This window comes from Primulina eburnea, chromosome 10 (assembly GCF_022965805.1).
Source record: "Primulina eburnea isolate SZY01 chromosome 10, ASM2296580v1, whole genome shotgun sequence".
NCBI lineage: Eukaryota > Viridiplantae > Streptophyta > Magnoliopsida > Lamiales > Gesneriaceae > Primulina > Primulina eburnea.
Window position 1 is genome coordinate 14,641,381 of NC_133110.1, and position 27,356 is coordinate 14,668,736.

Genomic DNA, 27,356 nt, shown 5'->3' on the forward strand with positions numbered 1-27,356 from the left:
AGCTCGATTTAAAATATCGCAAGTGCACGATAGTCAAGTTATAATAAACGTAAGTGAATACGAGTATCGATCCACAAGGACTGCGTTACAATATTCTTATTTTCACTTCAATTTCTTTAGCAACGATAGATTGAGTTGGTGATTAAACTAAAGTGAATTTAATAACTAAAATGATTAAAATGCAAGAACAAATAATCAAGAAATCAATGATAAGTGAATTTAATAACTAAAATGATTAAAATGCAAGAACAAATAATCAAGAAATCAATGATTAAATTGGATGTAAATCAAATGAGAAGCGAATTTGTTGGGAATTATCAGTTCACCTACCGCTCGTGTTCAAATAATTATACTCGACTTTTACTCGTGCATTCGACGGAATTCCCTAGACTAATTAATATACTCCGTCGAGCTATATTAATACTAATCATAAACATGCAGTAATCAAGTATCCTCAATTATTTAACAGTTCACGATTGCATTACGTTCTATGGAATTCGCTAGCTTTCATCCGGGTGAATTATCACTATCGACACGTACCCAATTCCGTATATCTACTAAAATTGTAAATCCGTGGTCTATGCTATTCGATCCTATTTTCAATTATTCTATCGAAATCATTAACAACATGAAATAATCAAAGGAAGTTAGCTAGACTTCAATTGAAATAAGAAAGCACAAAAGCATAAACAAATCACTCATAAAAACGTCGATAAATAATGTTAAACAACGAGTACGGGGTAGGATCCCCTCAAATCCCAACAAATATAGAGTTTAGCCAACAAAATTCATAATAAAAATCAACAATCTATGCAAGAAATAAAAACTGAATAATTAAAATACTAAGGTATGACGACGGATGAAGGCTGCGACGCTTGGAATTCTCGAGTTCTTCGAAAGTCTCTCTTGCTCCTAGCCTTCCTCCCCAGAAAAGTGATGGAAAATATCAGAATAGTCTCAAAATCGGCGCCTCTCTCGTGTATTAGGTTATGGTGTAAGATAGAGTCCACAAAACTTGGAAACAAATCTTCCCGGATTGCGTCGCTCGCTAGGGCGGTCAAGATTGTCCGCTGGGGCGAGTGATTCTCGAATTAAAATTCCTGGCCGTGTCTTTGGTCTCGCTGGGGCGGTCACTTTTGACCGCCCTAGCGAGAGCTTCGCGCAAAATATTCTCGTCACATCGATGGATTCGCTGGGGCGGTCATTTTTGACCGCCCTAGCGAAGGACTCGCGCAGAAACTCCTCGGCTGGGCCAATATGCTCGCTGGGGCGGTCAAAAGCGAGACCTCTTCGATGCTATGCAAATAAAATCCCACTTTTTGGTCAACTTCCTACAAAACAACCACAAAATACACGAGATCAGCCAAATGCTAAATAATGCTAAATGAATGCTAAATTAAACTAAACAAACTAATATGATGCATGAATGCGACTCAAAACCAACACTAAAAACACGTAAAAACGAGTCCTATCAATCAACACTCTGTTCTTCAGTAGCCAGTCCATCCCTAGGATGATGTCAAATTCCGGCATCGATAGCACAATCAGATCTGCATATACAAGCTTACCGTGCAGCTCAAGGTCTATATCTCGGATAACATTGGTGGCTGCCATCTCCTCGCCTGACGGCAACACTACTGAAAAGGCTATGTCTAGCCCAATGGTCTTGATCTTCAGAAAGTTTGCAAAGACCTCTGATATAAACGAGTGAGTGGCCCCTGAATCTATCAAGGCCTTGGTAGCTTTGCCGGCTATGAAAATTCTCCCTGAAAGTTCGGAATACTAAGCAGAACCCAACGATCACAAGAGCTAAGCTTATAGACATGCAAAGGTCAAAGTTCTTCTAACTAAGTCCCGAAAATAATACTAAGTAGAGCATGCAATCCTATTGAAATTCTAAGTTCAAATCTAAATCTCGATTCCCAAAAACACGGAAATTCAATAATAACTCAAAGCTTAAAGGTACCTGTCAACAACATGGTCTCCGGGTTGGTTTCTGCGGCATGGAGAGCAAAAACTCTGCCCTGAGTAGGCAGATTCCTCTGAGGGCACTGCAGCAACATGTGGTCTGTACTGCCACACTTAAAACACTTTCCTGAGCCAGCCATACATGCTCCATGATGGCGACGAGAGCACCTCGGACAGAATGGGTGCTCCTGAGTCCTCGGGACTGGGCGTCCCCGCTGCTGCTGCTGCTGGCCTCGGTTCCTGGGCGGTCCATGAAAAGGCCTCTTATTCTGCTGCTGATGCTGATGAGGAGGAGGGCGGTGTGGTACTTGGACGGGGCGCTTGCCCTGGCGATCCCTCTCGATATCCCGCAGATCCTGCTCTGCGGCTAAGGCCTTGGAGACGGCAATCTCATAAGTGGCAGGGTCAGACACCCTAACATCCCGGCGCAAGATCGGCCGTAAACCCACCATGAAGTGCATCAGCTTGGCTCTGGCATCATTCGCTATCAAGGGCACAAAGTGACAGCCCCTCTCGAACTTACGGATAAACTCCGTAACCGTCATACCTCCTTGCCTCAGACTCATAAACTTGGTGGTCAGCCTGGTGCGAACCTCCTCAGCAAAATACTTGGAGTAGAAAACCTCCGTAAAGCGGGTCCAAGAAAGTGTAGCCAAATTCAGGGCTACCGAAGCTCCTTCCCACCATAAGCGGGCGTCTCCAGTGAACAGATAAGTGGCGCATCGGACTCGGTCTGTGTCTCCTAGCTCCATAAACTCGAATATGACCTCGAGAGATTTTATCCATCCCTCGGCAACCATGAGGTCAGATGTCCCAGAGAATTCCTTCGGACGCATTTTCATAAACCTCTCATAAACATCCTCGGGCCCTGTCGGCCTGGCTGCTGCTGCGGCTACGGCTGCGGCATTGTTCCCCGCAAACTGTGCGAAGAACTACGTCATCCCAGCTAGCATCTGGGCATTCATGTCTGGCGGAGTTGGATGTGGAGGAGGAGGAGGAGGTGGTGGAGGATGAGGTGGAGGTGCCTGCCTCTCCTGACTCTGATCAAACTCGTTCTCATGACGGTACGCACGGCCCCCTCTCAGGCGTCCTACTTGGCATCTAGGAGGCATACTGTTCCAAACATAACCCATACGTAACTAACATGCATAATTCCATAATTTATTATAACTGAACACTGAAATACTGAAAATCTGGAAGCATGCTGACAAAATAAATTCATGCTTTAAATAAACTGCTGAACAAAATGTTGAATTGTAAAACTTACAGACAGAAGACGTGGCTTCGTGAGCTTCTCGCAGTGTAACCCTATACAGAACCACCGCTCTGATACCAACTGTAAATGCCCTAAAACTTCTTGCTTTAAAATTTGCGGAAAATTAAAAATTTTCTTTTTAAAATAAATGGAATACCTCATTCATACCAAAAACTGATAAAATGTTTTAACGTTCAAAATCGCAGCGGAAGAAATAAAGTTGCCAAAAATAACAAATTAAAAATATCCAACAACCGATAAAAATGTTTGCGGAACAAAATAACAACTGCTGCACTGAGGTCCTCGGGTGCCACTACTGCCGACCCAAGCTGGCTCACTGGTCCCCGCCCTCGGCCCTGGCCTCATCAGTACCTACAACAATCAAGTATAGTGAGCCTAAAGACTCAGCATGCATATATCGCAGGTAACGAGTAAAAATCTGAATTAAAATGTGCATGTGATAAAATATCATGTTATGAGGCATGCTGAAAATAATCTGTACTGAGCAATTATAGTACGTGCATAACTGAACTGATAATCACAGTAAAAATGTTCGCTCCTTGGAGCCTGTACTGAAATAACTGGTAAAATTTTCTGTTGAGATTATGTTTTACGCCTGTGGCCACTGCACTAAGCTGAAACTGGTCGGTAACTGGCTACCGGGGAGGCTGAAACTGAAACTGATCTGACCGGTCACTGGCGACCGGATGGTACCAAACTGAACTGAGCAGTCACTGGCGACCGTATAAAATATCACTCCCACATAGTGAATGAACCACAAGCCATATCGCATAAATCTCAAAAATAATCATTTTATATTTAATGCACGTAAAATAATTAACTGGCATAATGAAAATTCCTGTATATTTCACCAACTGGATTGGATTGGATCGTCCCCAGGCTTGCTGCAACCTAAATATGCCATGAAAAATATGTAATGGAATAAACTTGACCAACTATGCAATTACGCTCAAAGGATGCGACAATTACGTCTAACGACCTCGCATTTTAATCATGACTTTAAACCAACCCGAACCAACACTGAACCAACATGAAGTCATGATTAAAATACGCTTAAAATTATGAATTTATGCTCCTAAAATTATGAGGGTCGAAATCTAGGTGAAATGGAGGCCAAAACATGAAATGCTCTTTCGAGAGTCAATTTGGCACATCGCACCGTAAATTCTCGAACGACCTCAAAAATGATCCGAATGACGAACGGTCAAAAACATGACCTTCCTAACTCAATGAGGCACTGTCCAGTCCAAGGCCATGGGCTAAAAGCCAACTGAGAACTCAAACAAGCCTCCTAATCGACACAGCATGTTGCTGTAAATTCCAGCAGCTGCGCATTCGCTTGTCTTGTGTTGGTTTCGAGTCTATCGGCCATTGGGGCGTGGACCACCGACCAGAGACCCTTACCAACATCCTAAGGAGTGATTTGAACCATGGCTAAGGGCCCTAGGCCAGCCACAATCCAAAACACACCAGCCACAACCGAAAAACTCAACCCGAGGGCATCATTCTGCACGCGTGCAGTGTTTTGTTTTGGTTGATGTCTCGTGTCGTTCCAGTGGCCATTTGATTGGCCATGGCACGATCTAGACATCTAGGGGCATGGTATGAACCGTGGCTAAGGGCCATAGGCCAACCAAGATCCACACCAAACCACACAATTCGAAATAAACTTGCTGTCAAAACCGATAGCCGAGAAGGGAGGGGGCTGTTCTTGATGTTTTGTTTAAAAACCGAGGAGCCATGGACCAAGCCACCAAAAGGGCGACTTAGTCATGTCTTAGACGTGCTAGGGGAGTGATCCAACCATGACTATGAGCCCTAGGGCAGCCAAGATCAGATTCAATCCCCTTGACAGCAAATCTGAATTTTCGAAGCACATAAGATGCAAGGGGAAAGGTTGCTGTCATTTCTGAATTCCCAGCGCTATGGGGCTGCATGAATGGACAAACACGATCCTAATACATCCTATTACATGTCTAGGAGTCACCTTGGGAGCCTGGAGTCGAGCCATCCACCTGAAACCATCAAAACTCATAAAAGCGTGAGATGCACAAGGAGGGGCCGAAAAATCTGCATGCATTTCTTTTGAAAAAAACTGATATAAATTTCGGTTTTTGCACATAAAAGATGATCATGTGATGTTAAATAAATGGTAATAGCACTTGATTGAGGTTTTGAAAGAATCTAGACATGCCTGGTTCGTTTTAAATGAAAAACGAATTAAATGACGGCGACGCGGCACGGAGGAGACGGAGCGCTTTCTTCCTTCTTTTTCTCTCTTCTTTCTCACTAATCTCTCGATTATTTTCTTGGTTGGCACTACTGAAATGCTCTCTGAATTTCGGTCATGGGAGAGGGGAAATGGTAGATAGGAGAGTGAGGTGAGATCCACTAAAAAAGGATACAAAGGGTATGACCAAATCTCCTTTCTTTTGAAATTTGAAATGTTGTTTGATATCAAATGATTTTGAGGGGATATTGGGGTGCACTTGGTCGATCAAAAGTCTAGGTGCAAAGGGAAAAATAGTTTAATTAAATATTGTTAGTGATTTAAAAGTTGGGGAAGATATTTATCAACAATGATTAAGGGAAAATAATTAGAGAATAAATTGCCCAACCAATAAAATTTTTTAAAATAAAAGGACGGGGCCGATTTCTTGGTCTCCAAAATGGGGTAGAAAATGTTTAGTAAATAAATTACTTGGTGATAAAAGGAAAGATAAAGATTTCCTATCAAAATGGTTGAGGAAGGAATCAAGAAAGATGAGTTGAAAAACAAATTAAATCTTTCAAGATGATGGCCGATTTTTATTAATTAAATGGAATAATATATCTTAGCTAGACATGGTAGAATGTTGCTTAAATAATAAAATTATCTACCATGGAATGGATAGGCACGAAAAGGTACTAATTAAATGGGGTGCCAACTAATTAATTAAATTAAATCAAATGGCCGAAAATTTTAATAAAAGAGGAGGTAAAATATTTCTTAAATATTGTACTTTAAATCTTTAGTGTTTTACCTACTTATTAAATATTTTAAAGAATTAAGGAATTAATTATTGAACTCAATTTACTACTTATCTTAACTTATTTAAATAATTACTTAAACCTTCTTTTACAATAGATTTACTAATTATTTATCTTAAATAAATTCCAGGAAATGTTCTCTTGACATTAAATTTTATCTTTTCACTCCAACTCCGATCCGACCTCGCTGAAATAACTGAAATGCTAAAAATCAAACTACTGCATGAAATAATGAAATAATTAACTTCAAGAAATGCATTTAAAATAATTATGCAATGAAGTCAATTTAAAAATCTAGAATTATGCATGGCTTATACGTCTACTGATTTACGGGTTCTACAACATATTAGACGTTCTTTCTAAAGCAGAAGGGAATAAAATGATTTTAAAGAAATAAATTAATTGAGCTATCATAAGCGACCATATCTAATAATGAGAAAAGAATAAACTTTGGTGATGACATAACTGTTATAACATGAAATTTACTACTCTAAAAAATGGGTATGAAAACTATCAAGAATCAGCAGAAAAAAGGCTTGATCACTCACCTGTTGTCGGCATAATAAACATGTTTGGATGATGACTGATTGTCAAGAGAATGCAGCATACCATTAAGTCTTTCAATTTTCTGCATCCAAAAAGTTAAATTTCAGAATAAAGAACCTGCATGACAGCTATCTCGAGAATCCGAGACCCAAAAAACCAGAAACTCTAAAATAAAACCTTTTTTTTCAGTTTGAAGCTTCTGCAAAATATATCCAATGTCTTGGGTCTTCATCAACACCAGCTCTTCGTTAGTGTGCTTATTAGCCTGGCTCCTTTACAAAATCCACATTCAAAAGCTAATATTCAAATTACACTCAAATAAATATCCTCAAAAGAGAACAGATAACCTCATAAAAATAAAAAATTTCCAGCTTATTCAGGTTTATGGACTCCGCCAACAGTTTTTGTTTTAATCATCTTGAAGTAAAATTCATCTGGGTTCCTCAATGCTGCTTTTTCCTTAAGTTTCTGTTATAAACACGCAGAAGCGACTTACCATAAAATAAGAACTCGCCAAATTTCGTTCATAAAATGCTACCAAACCAACAAGACGCAGGGTAGTAGAAATTACCAGTAAAGTCTGCTCCTTCTGGTGATAGGCTCGTGCACGAACGACATAATCTTTATGTTTTTCGAGCAGCCCGAATTTCCTTCTCAAATGCCTTGTACACACAACAAATCATCAATTGAGTGAACCGGAAATATACGTCAAAATATTTCAAAACGGGCAATAAAGAAATTAATGGCCCCAAAAAATAATCACACTTACGGCTCAGCGCGCTCCTTGTGAGCTTTTCTTGGAATAGCATCCCTTAAAGACGACATCTTTATGCTAGCAAAAAAAATTCACAGAACTTTAAAATCAATTTATGCACTTCAGAAAAACAAAAACCACTACAGAAAACATAATGGGCTAACAAAAATCTTGAGTTGAAATAATTTAACCGTGAAACAGCGAAGATTATCGGTACAGAAAAAAAACAACGGATTTCTTTCGTATTTACACCAAATTCAAAATAATTATTAAGCACGGAAGACTCGCCTGTGGAAAGCGGTGAAGGCTTAGGGTTTAAAGGAGACACCAATGCAGAGAATCTTGATTTGATGAAAAGTATTTTATATTGTGGCAAAAAAATTATTCTAAATTAACTAAAATTCAATCATGCAAATTGGCTTCCGGATTGAGTGCAAAACTTATGTGAGACGATATCACGAATCTTATTTTGTGAGATGGATCTCTTATTTGGATCTTCCATGAAAAATATTACTTTTTATGCTAAGAGTATTATTTTTTATTGTTGATATCGGTAGGGTAGACCCGTCTCACAGATAAAGATTCGTGAGACCGTCTCACAAGAGACCTACTCCTGATTGAGTATAGAAATACACACACAACACACAAAATTATGATATCACAGAAATAAAAAAACAAAATCTTGATATTATATTAAAAAATTTAGAAATAATTTTTATATGATTTTTTTATAATTAACTAGAATAATTACTTAAATATGATAGTATTTTATTTTTTCAAATTTATGAAATTGTTAGAGATGATATCATATTTTAAAAGATTAATTTGATTTATAAACATAAAGAAACATTTATTAGCATATGATAATTATAGACGAACCACAAATTTTATAAAAATAGGCTTTGGTGATATTTTATATTAAACAAAATAAAATATTTTATCATTAGTTTGAGCTGATTTTTGTTACATAAAAGTTAGATAATGACATTAAATTTAATTAATTCAGGTCTCTTAATGTTTAATAATACTAATATCATTGTGCATGCAATTATTTGATTAGAGTTTCATTAATTTTTAGATTAAACTATGAAGATTGATATTGAAAATATTAATGATTCTTTTGTTATAGTTTGGAATTATTATTTACATAATGAAAAGGGTAAGACGACAGTTTTAACGACGGTTTCGCGATCCATCACGGAGGCTGCGTTGCATTCTAGAAGCGACGGTTTTTCAACTCCCGTCGCTTATAGCGACGGTTCTTTGGAAGAAGATCGTCGCTATTTTTGCGACGGTTTTAAGAAACCGTCGTTAATATTAGCGACGGTTTTAAAAAAACTGTCGCTCTATAGCGACTGCTTTGATAAAACCCATCGTCTTTAAAATTAAGCGACGGTTGATTGAAAACGGTCGCTAACATAGCGACGGTAGAATACAAGACCGTCGCACATGGGCGACGGTTTGTGGAATTGTCGCAATATTAGCGACGGTTGATGAAAAACCGTCGCTAATATAGCGACTGTTTTAATAAACCCGTCGCTATTATAGCGACGGGTGTTAGTAAATTGTCTCTAAATTTAATAGGCGACATTTTTAATAAAAACCGTCGCTATATAGCGACGGCTTAGGAAAAACCGGCGCTATAATTGCGACGGTTTTATTTAAACCGTCGCTACGCCTTCTGTTTTTTGTAGTGAACCGCGCTATGAATGACAGTTGTAAGTTTATCCACTCTCAAATCCAAATCACGTTCTAATAACTTCACTACTTTATTATTCAATTCTAAAGCCATCAATCTTTGTTCCTGAAGTAACAATCAATATCTCATCCAATAATCGGACATCATAAATCTTCAATGGCTTATAAAAAAAACATGGTCTGAATCTCTTTCAGCCGATACAAGATCATTTTCCACGAACTTAGGAATCTCTTTATTCGTGTTTAATAGTAATTCTTGAACTTCCTTATCAAACCCATTATAGTAAACATTGATCAACATCGAACTCAAGGCAGATTCTTGAGGCAGACCCTGCCTAAACAAACCCCACCCAATTCAATGTTGACTATCTTACATTCAAACAACCTTTTTATCAAATCTAGAAATGCCTTATTTTCAATTTTCTCACCCAGTATCAAAAACAACTTATCAATATGGCCAGAACTAAATAATTCACGATAAAATTTAACAATAAATCACCAACTTGGGTTCACCACTGAATTCTTTAAATATCAAATCGATGTGTGGCGGCCCAAGTTTGCTCGCTTGTCACAGCAAAAGGTAGCAAACCTAAAAACTTATGCATAAACCATAAAACTTATTTGAACTCTCTCCAAAGTAACTCTTTTATTACACATATATGTAAATAGAACCTATTTTTAAATGTTAGTTTTCTAAATATATATATATATATATATATATATATATATATATATAAAATTCAAAACAACACTTTATTTTCCCACTTTTTTCTATTATATATTTATGGAAAAGAATTTCGACAATGAAAATATAAGCTATAAACTTTACACACATTATTGTAATTCTTCGCAGTGAAATTTGATGGATCTGACTTGTGATGTCTCGAAAATTAGAAGTCCACATGAATCACGTGAGTGCAAGTTATTAAATTTCTTATGTATTTTATTAAATGATTTTAATGCATGTTTATTTCATTAGATTGTGTTTTAATTCATAATTTAAGAATTTGCATTATTTTAATAGTTATTTCTAGTGGATATACGTTAAAAGGTTTTCTTGAGTTTTATGTTTCAGGCGATTATTCGAGGCGAGATCGAGGAAGGGAGACCGGGACGATTTTTAGTGAATTTTAATGCGATATTTTATTTAAGTTAAGACTGGAGTATTTTAAATGAATTATTTAGTTTTAGTTATTTAAAGATCTAATTCATTTATTTAGTAATGTTAGGATTTTTAAACTTTTAAAGAATTAGTATTGGAACATTTTATTTTAAAATTAGAAAATTTTAGTAAATTTATTTAAAGGATTAAAATTTTATTATAATTTGATAATTTGTTTAATATTTTAATTGGCATGATTATTTTATGTATATATATATATATATATCTATATATATATATATACATATATCACATACACCCACACAATTCTATTATTTTATTTGACTAAAGGAGAAGAGAATTTTGTGTTAAAATCTTTTGTCAATAATCTCCATATCACTCACACATATATTCAATTATATATATATTTATACACGTACACACACACACCTTTATTGTTAAAATAAAACACACATGTTATTACTTCTTTTGACTAAAGGGAAGAGAAGTGTTTGTTATTACTTCCTGCAAGTTTTAGTAAGTTTTCTTTGAAGAAAATTGAGCCACGTTCGTCCCGGATCGTCTTCCGCATCATCTCCGCTTCGGTATCGTCGTTACGGTATTTTTAAATATCAAAAGGCACGTACATTCTATTCTTGATGCATCGATCTTGTCATATTATGCGTTGTGTTGTTATTTATGCAAAAATTATATGTGCGATGTGTAGAAGTTTGAGCAATCACGTCTAGATCAAGTTTGAAACAATTTTGGATCACCAAATTCACGTTTTTGTTGTTCTGTAAAATACTGCGATTTTTCGGTACATATTTTGAGAAAACGTTTAATTACAAAAACGTAGATCTTTTTGATACGTTCGATTTGATATAAAATTCGAGTTATTTGGATTAAAAACGAGTGAGTTATGGTGTTTTTAGTATGACTGCTATTTTTAGATCCGAAAACTCATGTTTCGCTGTTCTTTCGAAAACCGCGATTTTTCGGTACATATTTTGATAAAACCTTTACTTACAAAAACGTAGATCTTTTTGATACGTTCGATTTGATATAAAATTCGAGTCATTTGGATTAAAAACGAGTGAGTTATGGTGTTTTTAGTATGACTGCTATTTTTAGATCCGAAAACTCATGTTTCGCTGTTCTTTCGAAAACTGCAATTTTTCGGTACATATTTTGAGAAAACTTTTAATTACAAAAACGTAGATCTTTTCTATACGTTCGATTTGATATAAAATTCGAGTTATTTGAATTAAAAACGAGAGAGTTATGGTGTTTTTAGTATGACTGCTATTTTTAGATCCGAAAACTCATGTTTCGCTGTTCTTTCGAAAACTGCAATTTTTCGGTACATATTTTGAGAAAACGTTTATTACAAAAACATAGATCTTTTCGATACGTTTGATTTGATATAAAATTCGAGTTATTTGGATTAAAAACGAGTGAGTTATGGAGTTTTTAGTATGACTGCTCAAATCGTGTTTCAAGAAAGTTATGAATTTTAATATGTTCTTGATGTTTTTATGTTGCAGGCTTTGTTGGGGATCAACGGGTGATCGTTGCTGCATATAAGAAAGTCAGTAATGATGTTTAGAGTATTTTTGAGGTTTTGATTCATGTCGTTAAGAGCTTGAATTATTAAGAAGTCGTAAGAAATAAACTTTAATATAAATGATAATATTTTGGGTCGTATGAATTGTAGGGTGATTATAAAAGTTTAGTTCATTGTTATGGTATCCTAGAATGGTCTCATAGTGATGAATCTTGATGCCTTATGTGTTAATTGGGAGAATAGACATGTCGCAAAATTTTCATAAAATAATTCGTCGAACAGAGCGGACACGGACCCAGTCACGGAGGTAGGCACGGTGTCCGCGCCTTCTTATTTCATCACAACAATTTTTAAGCGCACGGACACGGACCATGATACAAACCTAGGGACGGGGTCCGTGTACCTTCAGATTTTAGGTATATTCTTTTATTATTTAAGGTTTGATTTGAGGTTTTATACCATTGTTTAATATGATGTTTTACAAGGTTATGTCATGGGAAATTATAGAATGTTCTAAGAATTTATTTAGCTTGGGATTAAGCATGACATTTACGTTTAAGTTGTACAAGTTAAGTTTATGTATTCATATTAGTATGTTGCAGCAACGACCCGATTGACATCCAACGAATCCCTCAATGCAAAGTAAGTATGTATGACGTGCAAAGAAAATATTTGAAGTTTTTGAGGTATGCTAAATGTCTTGTGACCAAAAGTGAATGGGTTTGGAAGTCAGTGAACGTGGCCGAGGACCTCTCCACCTCGTTAAATTATGAACGGGTTTGAAGTTGGGATTGGAAAGCGTTAAATTATGAACGGGGACCAATCCGCCCGTTAAATTATGAACGGGTTAGATCGTGGTTGTGAAGCGTTAAATTATGAACGTGGATCAACTGGCCTGTTAAATTATGAACATGGATCTCATGTATGTGGCAGTGGATACGTCCCTGTCAGCCCAGCACTGTTGTTTGTCTGATCAGATATTTATTATGTTAAGGGTCACTTGCTTTGAAACATCCTCTACGAAAATGATGAAGTTACGTATGTTCAAGTATGCAGTATGTTTATGAAAGTTTATGATGATGGCACGTCAGAGTATGTATGTACGTATGTTCAAAGTCATTATGCAAAGTTCAAAGTTATTATGCAAAGTTCAAGCTATTATTCAAGTTCAAGTTTCAAAGTATGTATGTTCAAGTTTTAAGGTTATTATGAAAGTTTTAAATTTATTATGCAAGTTTCAAATTTATTATGCAAGTTCAAGTTTCAAGTTATGTATGTTCTATTTTTAAGTTGCATGTGATTTTATTATGTAGTACTCGTTATTCCAGTTTATACGTGTTGAGTCTTTAGACTCACTAGACTTGATCGATGCAGGTGAGTATGTTGATGAGGAGACAGGAGGTGGCGACCAAGGGGCAGGCTTGGACTGAGCGGAAGGCTAAACCCGAGGACCACTATGTTTATGTTTTATGAAAACTTTAAAAATATTATGTTTTTATGTTGGTTGTGAGATAATTTGGAATAAGTACTTTTTTGGAAAATTTGAGTATGGGATGTTGATTTTAAATATTATTATGTTGAATGATAAGTAACGACTGTATGGATTTTATGTTTAAGAAAATTTTTAATTTTTCCGCAAATTTTGAATGGTAAAAAGTACGGTACGTTACATGACTGCTCTAATGGCAGAGTATTTTTGGGAACTTAAAAGCATGAAATATCACTATATCGGCAACTATATATTTTTCATTATTTATAATATAATATTATTATTTTATATAATATAACAATTTTCAGTCACACCATAAATTCAACATGTGTTTTTCGATTCGATCACCTGTCCGATTATGAAGGTGAACCGGTTATGAAAACATTGAAGTATACTTTTGTTTCCAACATCAGTCACAGAAAAATTATGTTTCAAATTTTACGGTTGTTCCGATTAAAAAATCACGCAGTTTCCACACAGTTACGAAAATTGTGCTTCCCAGATGACTACAGGATATTGTTCGTCCCCTCCTCAGGTTCTCATTCAAGAAATCTTCGTTATATAAGTATTCTATTCAACGTTTCCTTTCATGTCTCCATATATACACGGGTCTTGAAGTGGGACTAACCATTTCATCTTCACGTAATTTACGTTTCTTACCCCTTTTTTGCACCAATGATGCATTAAAATGATTACCCTACAGCGAAACCAGGAAAAAATGAAGCGTATAACATACTCTCTGAAATATTGATACCTGTAACTCTTTCTGCATAGACATATTCGTGTATATTTTATCTAGATCTTTTAACCATTTTTTTCTAGCCTCTAGCTCTCGATATGAAGAATCTGTCTTCCTGCATGTTGACCGTGTTTCTATACACGATTAAACTAAACTCCTCAACCACAAATTCTAGTCTAACTTCCTCGATGTAGAAGAGAAACAAAAGTAATATGAAGGCCTAAAGCCAAGGAGAGACTGAAAAGGAATTTGGAAATCAACCAAAGAAAAACTCATCAAAAGGAAAAGGATTTGTGCACGGCGGACAGATAACCAACCATTTGATTCGATAAAGTTATGTTCTACAAGAAACAGAAAAGTCATTTGGAATAAAACTAAATACCCAAAATCAAAGTAGAAAGATACATCATAGAAAAAGGATTAAATTTTAGGAAAATGCAGCAACGATTGCCAACAAGCAAGACCCTTTAGGGAATATAATATGTGAAGGCCCGAAAATCCTTACTTGAAAATTTGCGAGAAATTTAAAAATTTTCTTTTAAAATAACTGAAATTGCCTCGTTCATAAAATCAACTGATAAACAAAGTCAAAGTTTAAAAATATCGCAGCGGAAGAAAATAAAGTTGCCAAAAGTCACTATTTAAAAATATCCAACGACTGATAAAAATATTGTTTGAGAAATAAAATAGCAACTGCTGCACTGAGGTCCTCGGGTGCCACTACTGCCGACCCAAGCTGGCTCACTGGTCCCCGCCCTCGGCCCTAGCCTCATCAACACCTACAACAATCAAGTCTAGTGAGCCTAAAGACTCAGCATGCATATATCGCAGGTAACGAGTAAAATCTGAAGTAAAATATGCATGGGATAAAATATCATGTCATGAGGTATACTGAAAATAATCTGTACTCATGCTGAAAATAATCTGTACTGAACAATTATAATACGTGCATAACTAGACTGATAATCACAGTAAAAATGTTTGCTCCTTGGAGCCCTGTACTGAAATAACTGGTAAAATTTTCTGTTGAGATTATGTTTTACGCCTGTGGCCACTGCACTAAGCTGAAACTGATCGGTAACTGGCTACCGGGGAGGCTGAAACTGAACTGAGTTGTCCGATCACTGGAGACCGGGTGGTACCATACTGAACTGATCGGTCACTAGCGACCGTATAAAATAACCCTCCCACATAGTGAATAAACTTTAATATAAATGAAAATATTTTGGGTCGTAGGAATTGTAGGGTGATTATAAAAGCTTAGTTCATTGTTATGGTGTCCTAGAATGGTCTCATAGTCATGAATCTTGATGCCTTATGTGTTAATTGGGAGAATAGACATGTCGCAAAATTTTTATAAAATAATTCGTCGAACAGAGCGGACACGGACCCGGACACGGAGGTAGGCACGGTGTCTGTGCCTTCTTATTTCATCACAACAATTTTTAAGTGCACGGAAACGGACCATGATACGGACCTAGGGACGGGGTCCGTGTACCTTCAGATTTTAGGTATATTCTTTTATTATTTAAGGTTTGATTTGAGGTTTTATACCATGGTTTAATATGATGTTTTACAAGGTTATGTCATGGGAAATTATAGAATGTTCTAAGAATTTATTTAGCTTGGGATTAAGCATGACATTTACGTTTAAGTTGTACAAGTTAAGTTTATGTATTCATATTAGTATGTTGCAGCAACGACCCGATTGACATCCAACGAATCCCTCAATGCAAAGTAAGTATGTATGACGTGCAAAGAAAATATTTGAAGTTTTTGAGGTATGCTAAATGTCTTGTGACCAAAAGTGAATGGGTTTGGAAGTCGGTGAACGTGGCCGAGGACCTCTCCACCCCGTTAAATTATGAACGGGTTTGAATTTAGGATTGGAAAGCGTTAAATTATGAACGGGGACCAATCCGCCCGTTAAATTATGAACGGGTTAGATCGTGGTTGTGAAGCGTTAAATTATGAACGTGGATCAACTGGCCTGTTAAATTATGAACATGGATCTCATGTATATGGCAGTGGATATGTCCATGTCAGCCCAGTACTGTGGTTTGTCTGATCAGATATTTATTATGTTAAGGGTCACGTGCTTTGAAACATCCTCTACGAAAATGATGAAGTTACGTATGTTCAAGTATGCAGTATTTTTATGAAAGTTTATGATGATGGCACGTCAGAATATGTATGTACGTATGTTCAAAGTCATTATGCAAAGTTCAAAGTTATTATGCAAAGTTCAAGCTATTATTCAAGTTCAAGTTTCAAAGTATGTATGTTCAAGTTTTAAGGTTATTATGAAAGTTTTAAATTTATTATGCAAGTTTCAAATTTATTATGCAAGTTCAAGTTTCAAGTTATGTATGTTCTATTTTTAAGTTGTATGCTGATTTTATTATGTAGTACTCGTTATTCCAGTTTATACGTGTTGAGTCTTTAGACTCACTAGACTTGATCGATGCAGGTGAGTATGTTGATGAGGAGACAGGAGGTGGCGACCAAGGGGCAGGCTTGGACTGAGCGGAAGGCTAAACCCGAGGACCACTATGTTTATGTTTTATGAAAACTTTAAAAATATTATGTTTTTATGTTGGTTGTGAGATAATTTGGAATAAGTACTTTTTTGGAAAATTTGAGTATGGGATGTTGATTTTAAATATTATTATGTTGAATGATAAGTAACGACTGTATGGATTTTATGTTTAAGAAAATTTTTAATTTTTCCGCAAATTTTGAATGGTAAAAAGTACGGTACGTTACATTGTTAATGCAGTTTTTCTTGTAAAACTTATGGCCTATGCAATTTTCCATAAGCTTACGAAATAACAACCTCAACCTATAATTCAACAGTGTTTTTCGATCGATACCTGTCGATTATGAAGGTGAACGGTTATGAAAACATGAGTATACTTTTGTTTGCAACTCATCACAGAAAATTATGTTTAAATTACGTGTTCGATTAAAAATCGCAGTTCCACACAGTCGAAAATTGTGATTCCCAGATGACTACAGGATATTGTTCGTCCCTCTCAGGTTCTCATTCAGAAATTCGTATATAAGTAATTAACGTTTCTTTCATGTCTCCTATATACACGGGTCTTGAAGTGGGACTAACCATTTATCTTCAGTAATTTACGTTTCTTACCCCTTTTTTTGCACCAATGATGCATTAAAATGATTACCCTACAGCGAAACCAGGAAAAATGAAGCGTATAACATACTCTCTGAAATATTGATACCTGTAACTCTTTCTGCATAGACATATTCGTGTATATTTTATCTAGATCTTTTAACCATTTTTTTCTAGCCTCTAGCTCTCGATATGAAGAATCTGTCTTCCTGCATGTTGACCGTGTTTCTATACACGATTAAACTAAACTCCTCAACCACAAATTCTAGTCTAACTTCCTCGATGTAGAAGAGAAACAAAAGTAATATGAAGGCCTAAAGCCAAGGAGAGACTGAAAAGGAATTTGGAAATCAACCAAAGAAAAACTCATCAAAAGGAAAAGGATTTGTGCACGGCGGACAGATAACCAACCATTTGATTCGATAAAGTTATGTTCTACAAGAAACAGAAAAGTCATTTGGAATAAAACTAAATACCCAAAATCAAAGTAGAAAGATACATCATAGAAAAAGGATTAAATTTTAGGAAAATGCAGCAACGATTGCCAACAAGCAAGACCCTTTAGGGAATATAATATGTGAAGGCCCGAAAATCCTTACTTGAAAATTTGCGAGAAATTTAAAAATTTTCTTTTAAAATAACTGAAATTGCCTCGTTCATAAAATCAACTGATAAACAAAGTCAAAGTTTAAAAATATCGCAGCGGAAGAAAATAAAGTTGCCAAAAGTCACTATTTAAAAATATCCAACGACTGATAAAAATATTGTTTGAGAAATAAAATAGCAACTGCTGCACTGAGGTCCTCGGGTGCCACTACTGCCGACCCAAGCTGGCTCACTGGTCCCCGCCCTCGGCCCTAGCCTCATCAACACCTACAACAATCAAGTCTAGTGAGCCTAAAGACTCAGCATGCATATATCGCAGGGTAACGAGTAAAATCTGAAGTAAAATATGCATGGGATAAAATATCATGTCATGAGGTATACTGAAAATAATCTGTACTCATGCTGAAAATAATCTGTACTGAACAATTATAATACGTGCATAACTAGACTGATAATCACAGTAAAAATGTTTGCTCCTTGGAGCCCTGTACTGAAATAACTGGTAAAATTTTCTGTTGAGATTATGTTTTACGCCTGTGGCCACTGCACTAAGCTGAAACTGATCGGTAACTGGCTACCGGGGAGGCTGAAACTGAACTGAGTTGTCCGATCACTGGAGACCGGGTGGTACCATACTGAACTGATCGGTCACTAGCGACCGTATAAAATAACCCTCCCACATAGTGAATAAACTTTAATATAAATGAAAATATTTTGGGTCGTAGGAATTGTAGGGTGATTATAAAAGCTTAGTTCATTGTTATGGTGTCCTAGAATGGTCTCATAGTCATGAATCTTGATGCCTTATGTGTTAATTGGGAGAATAGACATGTCGCAAAATTTTTATAAAATAATTCGTCGAACAGAGCGGACACGGACCCGGACACGGAGGTAGGCACGGTGTCTGTGCCTTCTTATTTCATCACAACAATTTTTAAGTGCACGGAAACGGACCATGATACGGACCTAGGGACGGGGTCCGTGTACCTTCAGATTTTAGGTATATTCTTTTATTATTTAAGGTTTGATTTGAGGTTTTATACCATGGTTTAATATGATGTTTTACAAGGTTATGTCATGGGAAATTATAGAATGTTCTAAGAATTTATTTAGCTTGGGATTAAGCATGACATTTACGTTTAAGTTGTACAAGTTAAGTTTATGTATTCATATTAGTATGTTGCAGCAACGACCCGATTGACATCCAACGAATCCCTCAATGCAAAGTAAGTATGTATGACGTGCAAAGAAAATATTTGAAGTTTTTGAGGTATGCTAAATGTCTTGTGACCAAAAGTGAATGGGTTTGGAAGTCGGTGAACGTGGCCGAGGACCTCTCCACCCCGTTAAATTATGAACGGGTTTGAATTTAGGATTGGAAAGCGTTAAATTATGAACGGGGACCAATCCGCCCGTTAAATTATGAACGGGTTAGATCGTGGTTGTGAAGCGTTAAATTATGAACGTGGATCAACTGGCCTGTTAAATTATGAACATGGATCTCATGTATATGGCAGTGGATATGTCCATGTCAGCCCAGTACTGTGGTTTGTCTGATCAGATATTTATTATGTTAAGGGTCACGTGCTTTGAAACATCCTCTACGAAAATGATGAAGTTACGTATGTTCAAGTATGCAGTATTTTTATGAAAGTTTATGATGATGGCACGTCAGAATATGTATGTACGTATGTTCAAAGTCATTATGCAAAGTTCAAAGTTATTATGCAAAGTTCAAGCTATTATTCAAGTTCAAGTTTCAAAGTATGTATGTTCAAGTTTTAAGGTTATTATGAAAGTTTTAAATTTATTATGCAAGTTTCAAGTTTATTATGCAAGTTCAAGTTTCAAGTTATGTATGTTCTATTTTTAAGTTGTATGCGATTTTATTATGTAGTACTCGTTATTCCATTTTATACGTGTTGAGTCTTTAGACTCACTAGACTTGATCGATGCAGGTGAGTATGTTGATGAGGAGACAGGAGGTGGCGACCAAGGGGCAGGCTTGAACTGAGCGGAAGGCTAAACCCGAGGACAACTATGTTTATGTTTTATGAAAACTTTAAAAATATTATGTTTTTATGTTGGTTGTGAGATAATTTGGAATAAGTACTTTGTTGGAAAATTTGAGTATGGGATGTTGATTTTAAATATTATTATGTTGAATGATAAGTAACGACTGTATGAATTTTATGTTTAAGAAAATTTTTAATTTTTCCGCAAATTTTGAATGGTAAAAAGTACGGTACGTTACAGTTGGTATCAGAGCAGTGTTCTTGTAAAGGGTTATGCCTACTGCCAGTCGCAAGAAGCTCACGAAGTCACACCTCAAGTCTGTAAGTTTTAAAGTTTTAAAGTCTTTTAAGTAATGAGCATCAAGTCATGATTTCAGTATGTGTATGCTTTAAATTCTATTACATGTATGTTTACATGACATACGTTTCAGAATACAGGCGGACTTGTCGTTATGAATTGAGATTGGATCTTTAAAATTTTTATGCATGTTATGACATGAAATGAGAAAGTAATTAATTTCTTGCATGTTGGTGTGGTGGACTTGGACATGAGTAAAAATTTTACTTTTGGGCGTTTGGAAAAGTTGAAAATGATTTGTCTATATTAATTTTTGGTTAGTAGTACTGATGTTATACTTGTGGGTCATAAGTTAAACTTGACAATGATGAATGCTTTTGGGACTTGTAGATTTTCTACGAAATTACAAATGGTTCGTGGTTGCTAGCTTAATTAATTTTTGAAGATTTCATGTAAGGATTAATGATTCGAAGACTACGAAGATCTTTGGAAGTATAAAGATGAAGAATTTATTTAAAGTGTATGTTCTATCTAGATATATTTAAGGATTGAATTACATGAATTGAGAATTTTAAGGACCTAAGTGTAAAGAAATATTCTAAGGGATTATTTTCAAATTTACCAAATTTTGGGGATTTAATTTTGAGTGCAAAGAATTTTAAGGTTAATGAGGTTAAGTCGAAAAATTTATGGGTACGAAGATGCAAATTTCAAAGAGTTGTAGGGCCAAAAATATAAATTTTGGGAACTTTAAGGACCAAATTGCAAATTTCGAAAATTTTGAGGATTTAGTTCGAACTTTTAAGGAACACTTGAGTAAGATCAGTAGCTTTTCGAGGTTATGGAATTGATTTTGGGTTTAATAAGCTTAAAATTATTGAACTTTATGTTACGACAAATCTATAAGATAGAATTAGGAACGCCAACAACTTATGGGTAATTGTAAAATTTTTGTACTTTAGGGCAATTGGATAAAATTTCGAGGAAAGTGAGAATTTATTTTGCAATTTTGAGAAATTGGGATAACTAGTTTAGCGGTAAGTGAGAATTGAATAGTTTAAATGATAGAAATTCTCGGGGATTTAAGCTCGAAGAGATCATTAGAACATTGAAGTATTTGGGTTATAATATTATAAGACATGGTGATCAAGGGAATTGTAGGATGAATCGACATTGGGATCGAAAAGTTAAGCGCTAGTGAATTGATGTTACGGCAAATTAAGAATTCAGGATGATGATTTGAGGAAAAGTTGCTCGATTAGCTAAGTTATAAGAGTAGACAATGAGTTAGTGAAATTTCGGGAATTTAAATTTGATGTGTCATAAGTTTTAGTCATGAATGTAACAGTTAAGCTTGTACCTTTGTTGAAATTTGATATTTCTATAAGGTTGGGTATGATTGATGATTAGGTTATTCGATAGACGACGCATGTAAGAATTAAGGTAGACATTTTGTCTTGAGAAATTTTTGTAAGTTATGAAGAAACTTGGGAATAAGTGAATGTGTGTTGGAATTATGTATCCAAAACTATTTGGGTTGCGTAAAGTTGAATTTCAAATTTATGGTATAGTTGATCATACGAAATTTTGGGTGAAATAAAAACAAAAAAGAATTAGTGGTGTTCAACATAAGTTATCAAATTAATGAATATTAAGATTTTTATCGAGTAAGAAATCTAAAATTTTGTCATGGTGGTACGACAAATCACGATGCATTTTATTAATTAATGAATATTGCAATGCAAAGTAATGGATAAACAACAATTACAAGTAATCGTAAAAATAAAGAAAAAACATGAGGAGGATATTCTCCGATAAATACAAGAATCGTAAATATAATAACTAAAATAATTGAAAATAACTTTGCAAAAGTCATCTTCTTTTTCTTCGAAAAAAAAAAAAATTTGATGAAGAATAAGTTTTAGAAGAGAAGAGAAAGTTGGAGTGATTGAATGTATTTGTGAGATGGTATTTATAGAGAGAAAAAAAACTAGCCGTTTGTTACCGTTTTATGACCGTTGGTATATGTATGTATTTGTATAATTTTATGGTAAAAATATGGTGTATATAATATTAGATATGTTTAAATAATTATGTATATCATATCTCATTATTATAATGAGATATCATAATTTATTTTGTTTAAAAATTTTATAGACTTTTATACTTGTCGTATTCCTTACTCGAATTAAAGGTTGGCAACAATTTTATATTTGGGACGTATTTGTAAATAACTAAGTTACATACGGTGGTATTGTAAGGTAAAGAATTGATTCAAGAGTTATAGGCCAATATTATTATGAGGTAAGAAAAATGTTCAACTTATAAGTGTATTGTCGTGGATAGAAGTTGATCAGAAAAATTTTGGTGCTAAGATTTCTTAGGCTAAACTGCATTGATGCTAATGTATTAGTTCGATGAACATTACGAGTATAGTATAAGAAAAGTAAAAATACGATAAGCTTGAACCTTCATTTCTAATACTGGGAACAACGAGAAAAGTTAGAAGTCGAGATCATAGTAAAGTAAAAGTAAGTCTCCATAAGTCGTTTTAAGTTGTGAATCGCAAACGAGGTTTTTGGTAGGAAATTTAATTAGGATTGAAGAGACGTAAGACAACATAAGACTTAAATATTTATCAGAGTAGCGCAGCGGTAGCGTGGATTTTTAGAATACTAGAATTAAGAATCTAAACTTTTGGATTACCGAGGATAAGCGAATTTCAGGGACGAAATTCAAATTAAGGGGGATAGATTGTGATGTCTCGAAAATTAGAAGTCCACATGAATCACGTGAGTGCAAGTATTAAATTGCTTATGTATTTTATTAAATGATTTTAATGCATGTTTATTTCATTAGATTGTGTTTTAATTCATAATTTAAGAATTTGCATTATTTTAATAGTTATGTCTAATGGATATACGTTAAAAAGGTTTTCTTGAGTTTTATGTTTCAAACGATTATTCGAGGCGAGATCGAGGAAGGGAGACCGGGACGATTTTTAGTGAATTTTAATGCTATATTTTATTTAAGTTAAAACTGGAGTATTTTAAATGAATTATTTAGTTTTAGTAATTTAAATATCTAATTCATTTATTTAGTAATGTTAGGATTTTTAAACTTTTAAAGAATTAGTATTGGAACATTTTATTTTAAAATTAGAAAATTTTAGTAAATTTATTTAAAGGATTAAAATTTATATATATATATATATATACGTATATCACACACACCCACACAATTCTATTATTTTATTTGACTAAAGGAGAAGAAAATTTTGTGTTAAACTCTTTTGTCAATAATCTCCATATCACTCACACATATATTCAATAATATATATATTTATACACGTACACACACACACCTTTATTGTTAAAACAAAACACACATGTTATTACTTGTTTTGACTAAAGGGAAGAGAAGTATTTGTTAAACTCTTCTCCATCAACCTCCATATTATTCCTCTTCTCTCGCCTTTCCTTTCAACAAGCATCGTTCCTTTCCTTCACAAATTTCCTGCAAGTTTTAGTAAGTTTTCTTTGAAGAAAATTGAGCCACGTTCGTCCCGGATCGTCTTCCGCATCATCTCTGCTTCGGTATCGTCGTTACGGTATTTTTAAATATCAAAAGGCACGTATATTCTGTTCTTGATGCATCGATCTTGTCATATTATGTGTTGTGTTGTTATTTATGCAAAAATTATATGTGCGATGCGTAGAAGTTTGAGCAATCACGTCTAGATCAAGTTTGAAAAAATTTTGGATCACCAAATTCACATTTTTGTTGTTCTATAAAATACTGCTATTTTTCGGTACATATTTTGAGAAAACTTTTAATTACAAAAACGTAGATCTTTTTGATACGTTCGATTTGATATAAAATTCGAGTTATTTGGATTAAAAACGAGTGAGTTATGGTGTTTTTAGTATGACTGCTATTTTTAGATCCGAAAACTCATGTTTCGCTGTTCTTTCGAAAACCGCGATTTTTCGGTACATATTTTGATAAAACTTTTACTTACAAAAATGTAGATCTTTTCGATACGTTCGATTTGATATAAAATTTGAGTCATTTGGATTAAAAACGAGTGAGTTATGGTGTTTTTAGTATGACTGCTATTTTTAGATCCGAAAACTCATGTTTCGCTGTTCTTTCGAAAACTGCAATTTTTCGGTACATATTTTGAGAAAACCTTTAATTACAAAAACTTAGATCTTTTTGATACGTTCGATTTGATATAAAATTCGAGTTATTTGAATTAAAAACGAGTGAGTTATGGTGTTTTTAGTATGATTGCTATGTTTAGATCCGAAAACTCATGTTTCGCTGTTCTTTCGAAAACTGCAATTTTTCGGTACATATTTTGAGAAAACTTTTAATTAAAAAAATGTAGATCTTTTCGATACGTTCGATTTGATATAAAATTTGAGTTATTTGGATTAAAAACGAGTGAGTTATGGAGTTTTTAGTATGACTGCTCAAATCGTGTTTCAAGAAATTTATGAATTTTAATATGTTCTTGAAGTTTTTATGTTGCAGGCTTTGTTGGGGATCGACGGGTGATCATTGCTGCATATAATAAAGTTAGTAATGATGATTAGAGTATTTTTGAGGTTTTGATTCATGTCGTTAAGAGCTTGAATTATTAAGAAGTCGTAAGAAATAAACTTTAATATAAATGACAATATTTTGGGTCGTAGGAATTGTAGGGTGATTATAAAAGTTTAGTTCATTGTTATGGTGTCCTATAATAGTCTCATAGTGATGAATCTTGATGCCTTATGTGTTAATTGGGAGAATAGACATGTCGCAAAATTTTCATAAAATAATTCGTCGAACAGAACGGACACGGACCCAGACACGGAGGTAGGCACGGTGTCCGTGCCTTCTTATTTCATCACAACAATTTTTAAGCGCACGGACACGGACCATGATACGGACCTAGGGACGGGGTCCGTGTACCTTCAGATTTTAGGTATATTCTTTTATTATTTAAGGTTTGATTTGAGGTTTTATACCATGGTTTAATATGATGTTTTACAAGGTTATGTCATGGGAAATTATAGAATGTTCTAAGAATTTATTTAGCTTGGGATTAAGCATGAAATTTACGTTTAAGTTGTACAAGTTAAGTTTATGTATTCATATTAGTATGTTGCAGCAACGACCCGATTGACATCCAACGAATCCCTCAATGCAAAGTAAGTATGTATGACGTGCAAAGAAAATAATTGAAGTTTTTGAGGTATGCTAAATGTCTTGTGACCAAAAGTGAATGGGTTTGGAAGTCGGTGAACGTGGCCGAGGACCTCTCCACCCTGTTAAATTATGAACGGGTTTGAAGTTAGGATTGGAAAGCGTTAAATTATGAACGGGGACCAATCCGCCCTGTTAAATTATGAACATGGATCTCATGTATGTGGCAGTGGATACGTCCATGTCAGCCCTGTAACGTACCGTACTTTTACTACTTGAAATTTGCGGAAAAATTAAAAATTTTAATCAAATAAAACATCCGTACGGTCGTCACCCAACATACATAAAATATCTTTAAAATAATCCATCACCAAATAAAAGTTTTCTAAAAGAACGCTGTCTCAAAACGTCTCACATTCAAATCAAACCATCAGAGTATTTTAAAAGTTTGCATAAACATAAACTTGCGGTCCTCGGGTTTAGCCTGCCGCTCAGCCCAAGCCTGCCCCTTGGTCGCCACCTCCTGTCTCCTGCTCATCGTACTCACCATGCATCGATCAAGTCTAGTGAGTCTAAAGACTCAACACGTATAAACTGGAATAACGAGTACTACATAATAAAAATCAGATGAAACTTTAAAATAGGACATACATAATTTGAAACTTGAACTTGTGCATTAAAACTTGAACATACGTACATGCATACTTCGACGTGCCATAACTTAAACTTTCATAAACATACTGCATACGTAACCATACATAACTTCATCATTTTGCGTAGAGGCATGTTTCAAAGCAAGTGACCCATAAAGTAAAAGAGCCTGATCAGACTATACCACAGTACTGGGCTGACAGGGACGTATCCACTGCCGCATACATAAGATCCATGTTCATAATTTAACAGGCCAGTTGATCCACGTTCATAATTTAACGCTTCACAACCACGATCTAACCCGTTCATAATTTAACGGGCGGATTGGTCCCCGTTCATAATTTAACGCTTTCCAATCCTAACATAATTTGGTCACAAGACATTTAGCATACCTCAGAAACTTAAAATATTTTCTTGCACGTCATACATACTTACTTGGCGTTGAGGGATTCGTTGGACTTCGACTGGGGCCGTTGCTGCAACTTACTAACATGGATTTCATAATTAACTTGCATTACTTAGACGTAGAAAACTCATGCTTACTTTCAAGCTCAATCATAACTTAGGACCTTCTACAATTTCCCACGACACGCCCTTAATAATCCTTGCACTAACCCCTAACATCAAGCTTAAAATGAACTTACAAGAAGTTCCCAAAAACAAGGGTACACTGGACCCCGTGCTAGGGTTCATGAGAGGTTCCGTGTACGTACTGCCTATAATGTGTCGGAAAACGTAAGGGGCACGGACCCCGTGCTTGGGTCCGGATGGGGGTCCGTGTAGGCTCTGGAAGAAGACATCGACTGAAACGCGAAGACACGGACCCCGTGTGAGGGTCCGGGTAGGGGTCCGTGTACGTACTGCCTAGACGCACTAAGTGGAAAGCAAAGGTACGGACCCCGTGCTTGGGTCCGTGTCCGGGTCCGTGTGGCCACTGTACGTCGAAACCTGCGAGAAATCTTATACACTGCCTACCCACCCAAATTGACACTTGAATATAATGGTTCGACCCCCTTAAGACCCTTCTTAGGACACCATAACATTGCATCAAAACTTATAAAAACACCTCAAAATACGACATCCACTATACAACACAATGCAACACCGATTACGCAATTGACATCGATCGATTTCCTACGACCTTAAACTAATTCAAACGCCTAACGACATACATCAAAACCTTAGAAATACCACAAACCTCGATACTAACATACTCGTACGCAGAAACGATCGCCCGTCGGTTTCCAACGAAGCCTGCAACATAAAACTTCAAGAAACGTATCAA

The 27,356-nt window shown here is 35.4% G+C and overlaps 2 protein-coding genes across 2 annotated transcripts in view; both read right to left on the reverse strand.

The window, feature by feature from the left end:
- Nucleotides 1-27,356, reverse strand: part of LOC140842921 (probable U3 small nucleolar RNA-associated protein 11) — a 185,619-nt gene that overhangs the window by 31,080 nt on the left and 127,183 nt on the right. Inside the window, exon 5 of the mRNA XM_073211125.1 lies at nt 6,823-6,902. Coding sequence (XP_073067226.1) covers nt 6,823-6,902 — 80 coding nt within the window. The remainder of the gene's footprint in view (nt 1-6,822; nt 6,903-27,356) is intronic.
- On the reverse strand, nt 7,167-7,648 carry LOC140803137 (probable U3 small nucleolar RNA-associated protein 11). Its single transcript, XM_073158827.1, has 3 exons — nt 7,590-7,648; nt 7,392-7,482; nt 7,167-7,288 (listed from the first exon to the last, which is right to left on the reverse strand). The coding sequence occupies exons 1-3, from the start codon at nt 7,643-7,645 to the stop codon at nt 7,193-7,195; spliced, it is 243 nt and encodes an 80-aa protein (XP_073014928.1). The 5' UTR covers nt 7,646-7,648; the 3' UTR covers nt 7,167-7,192.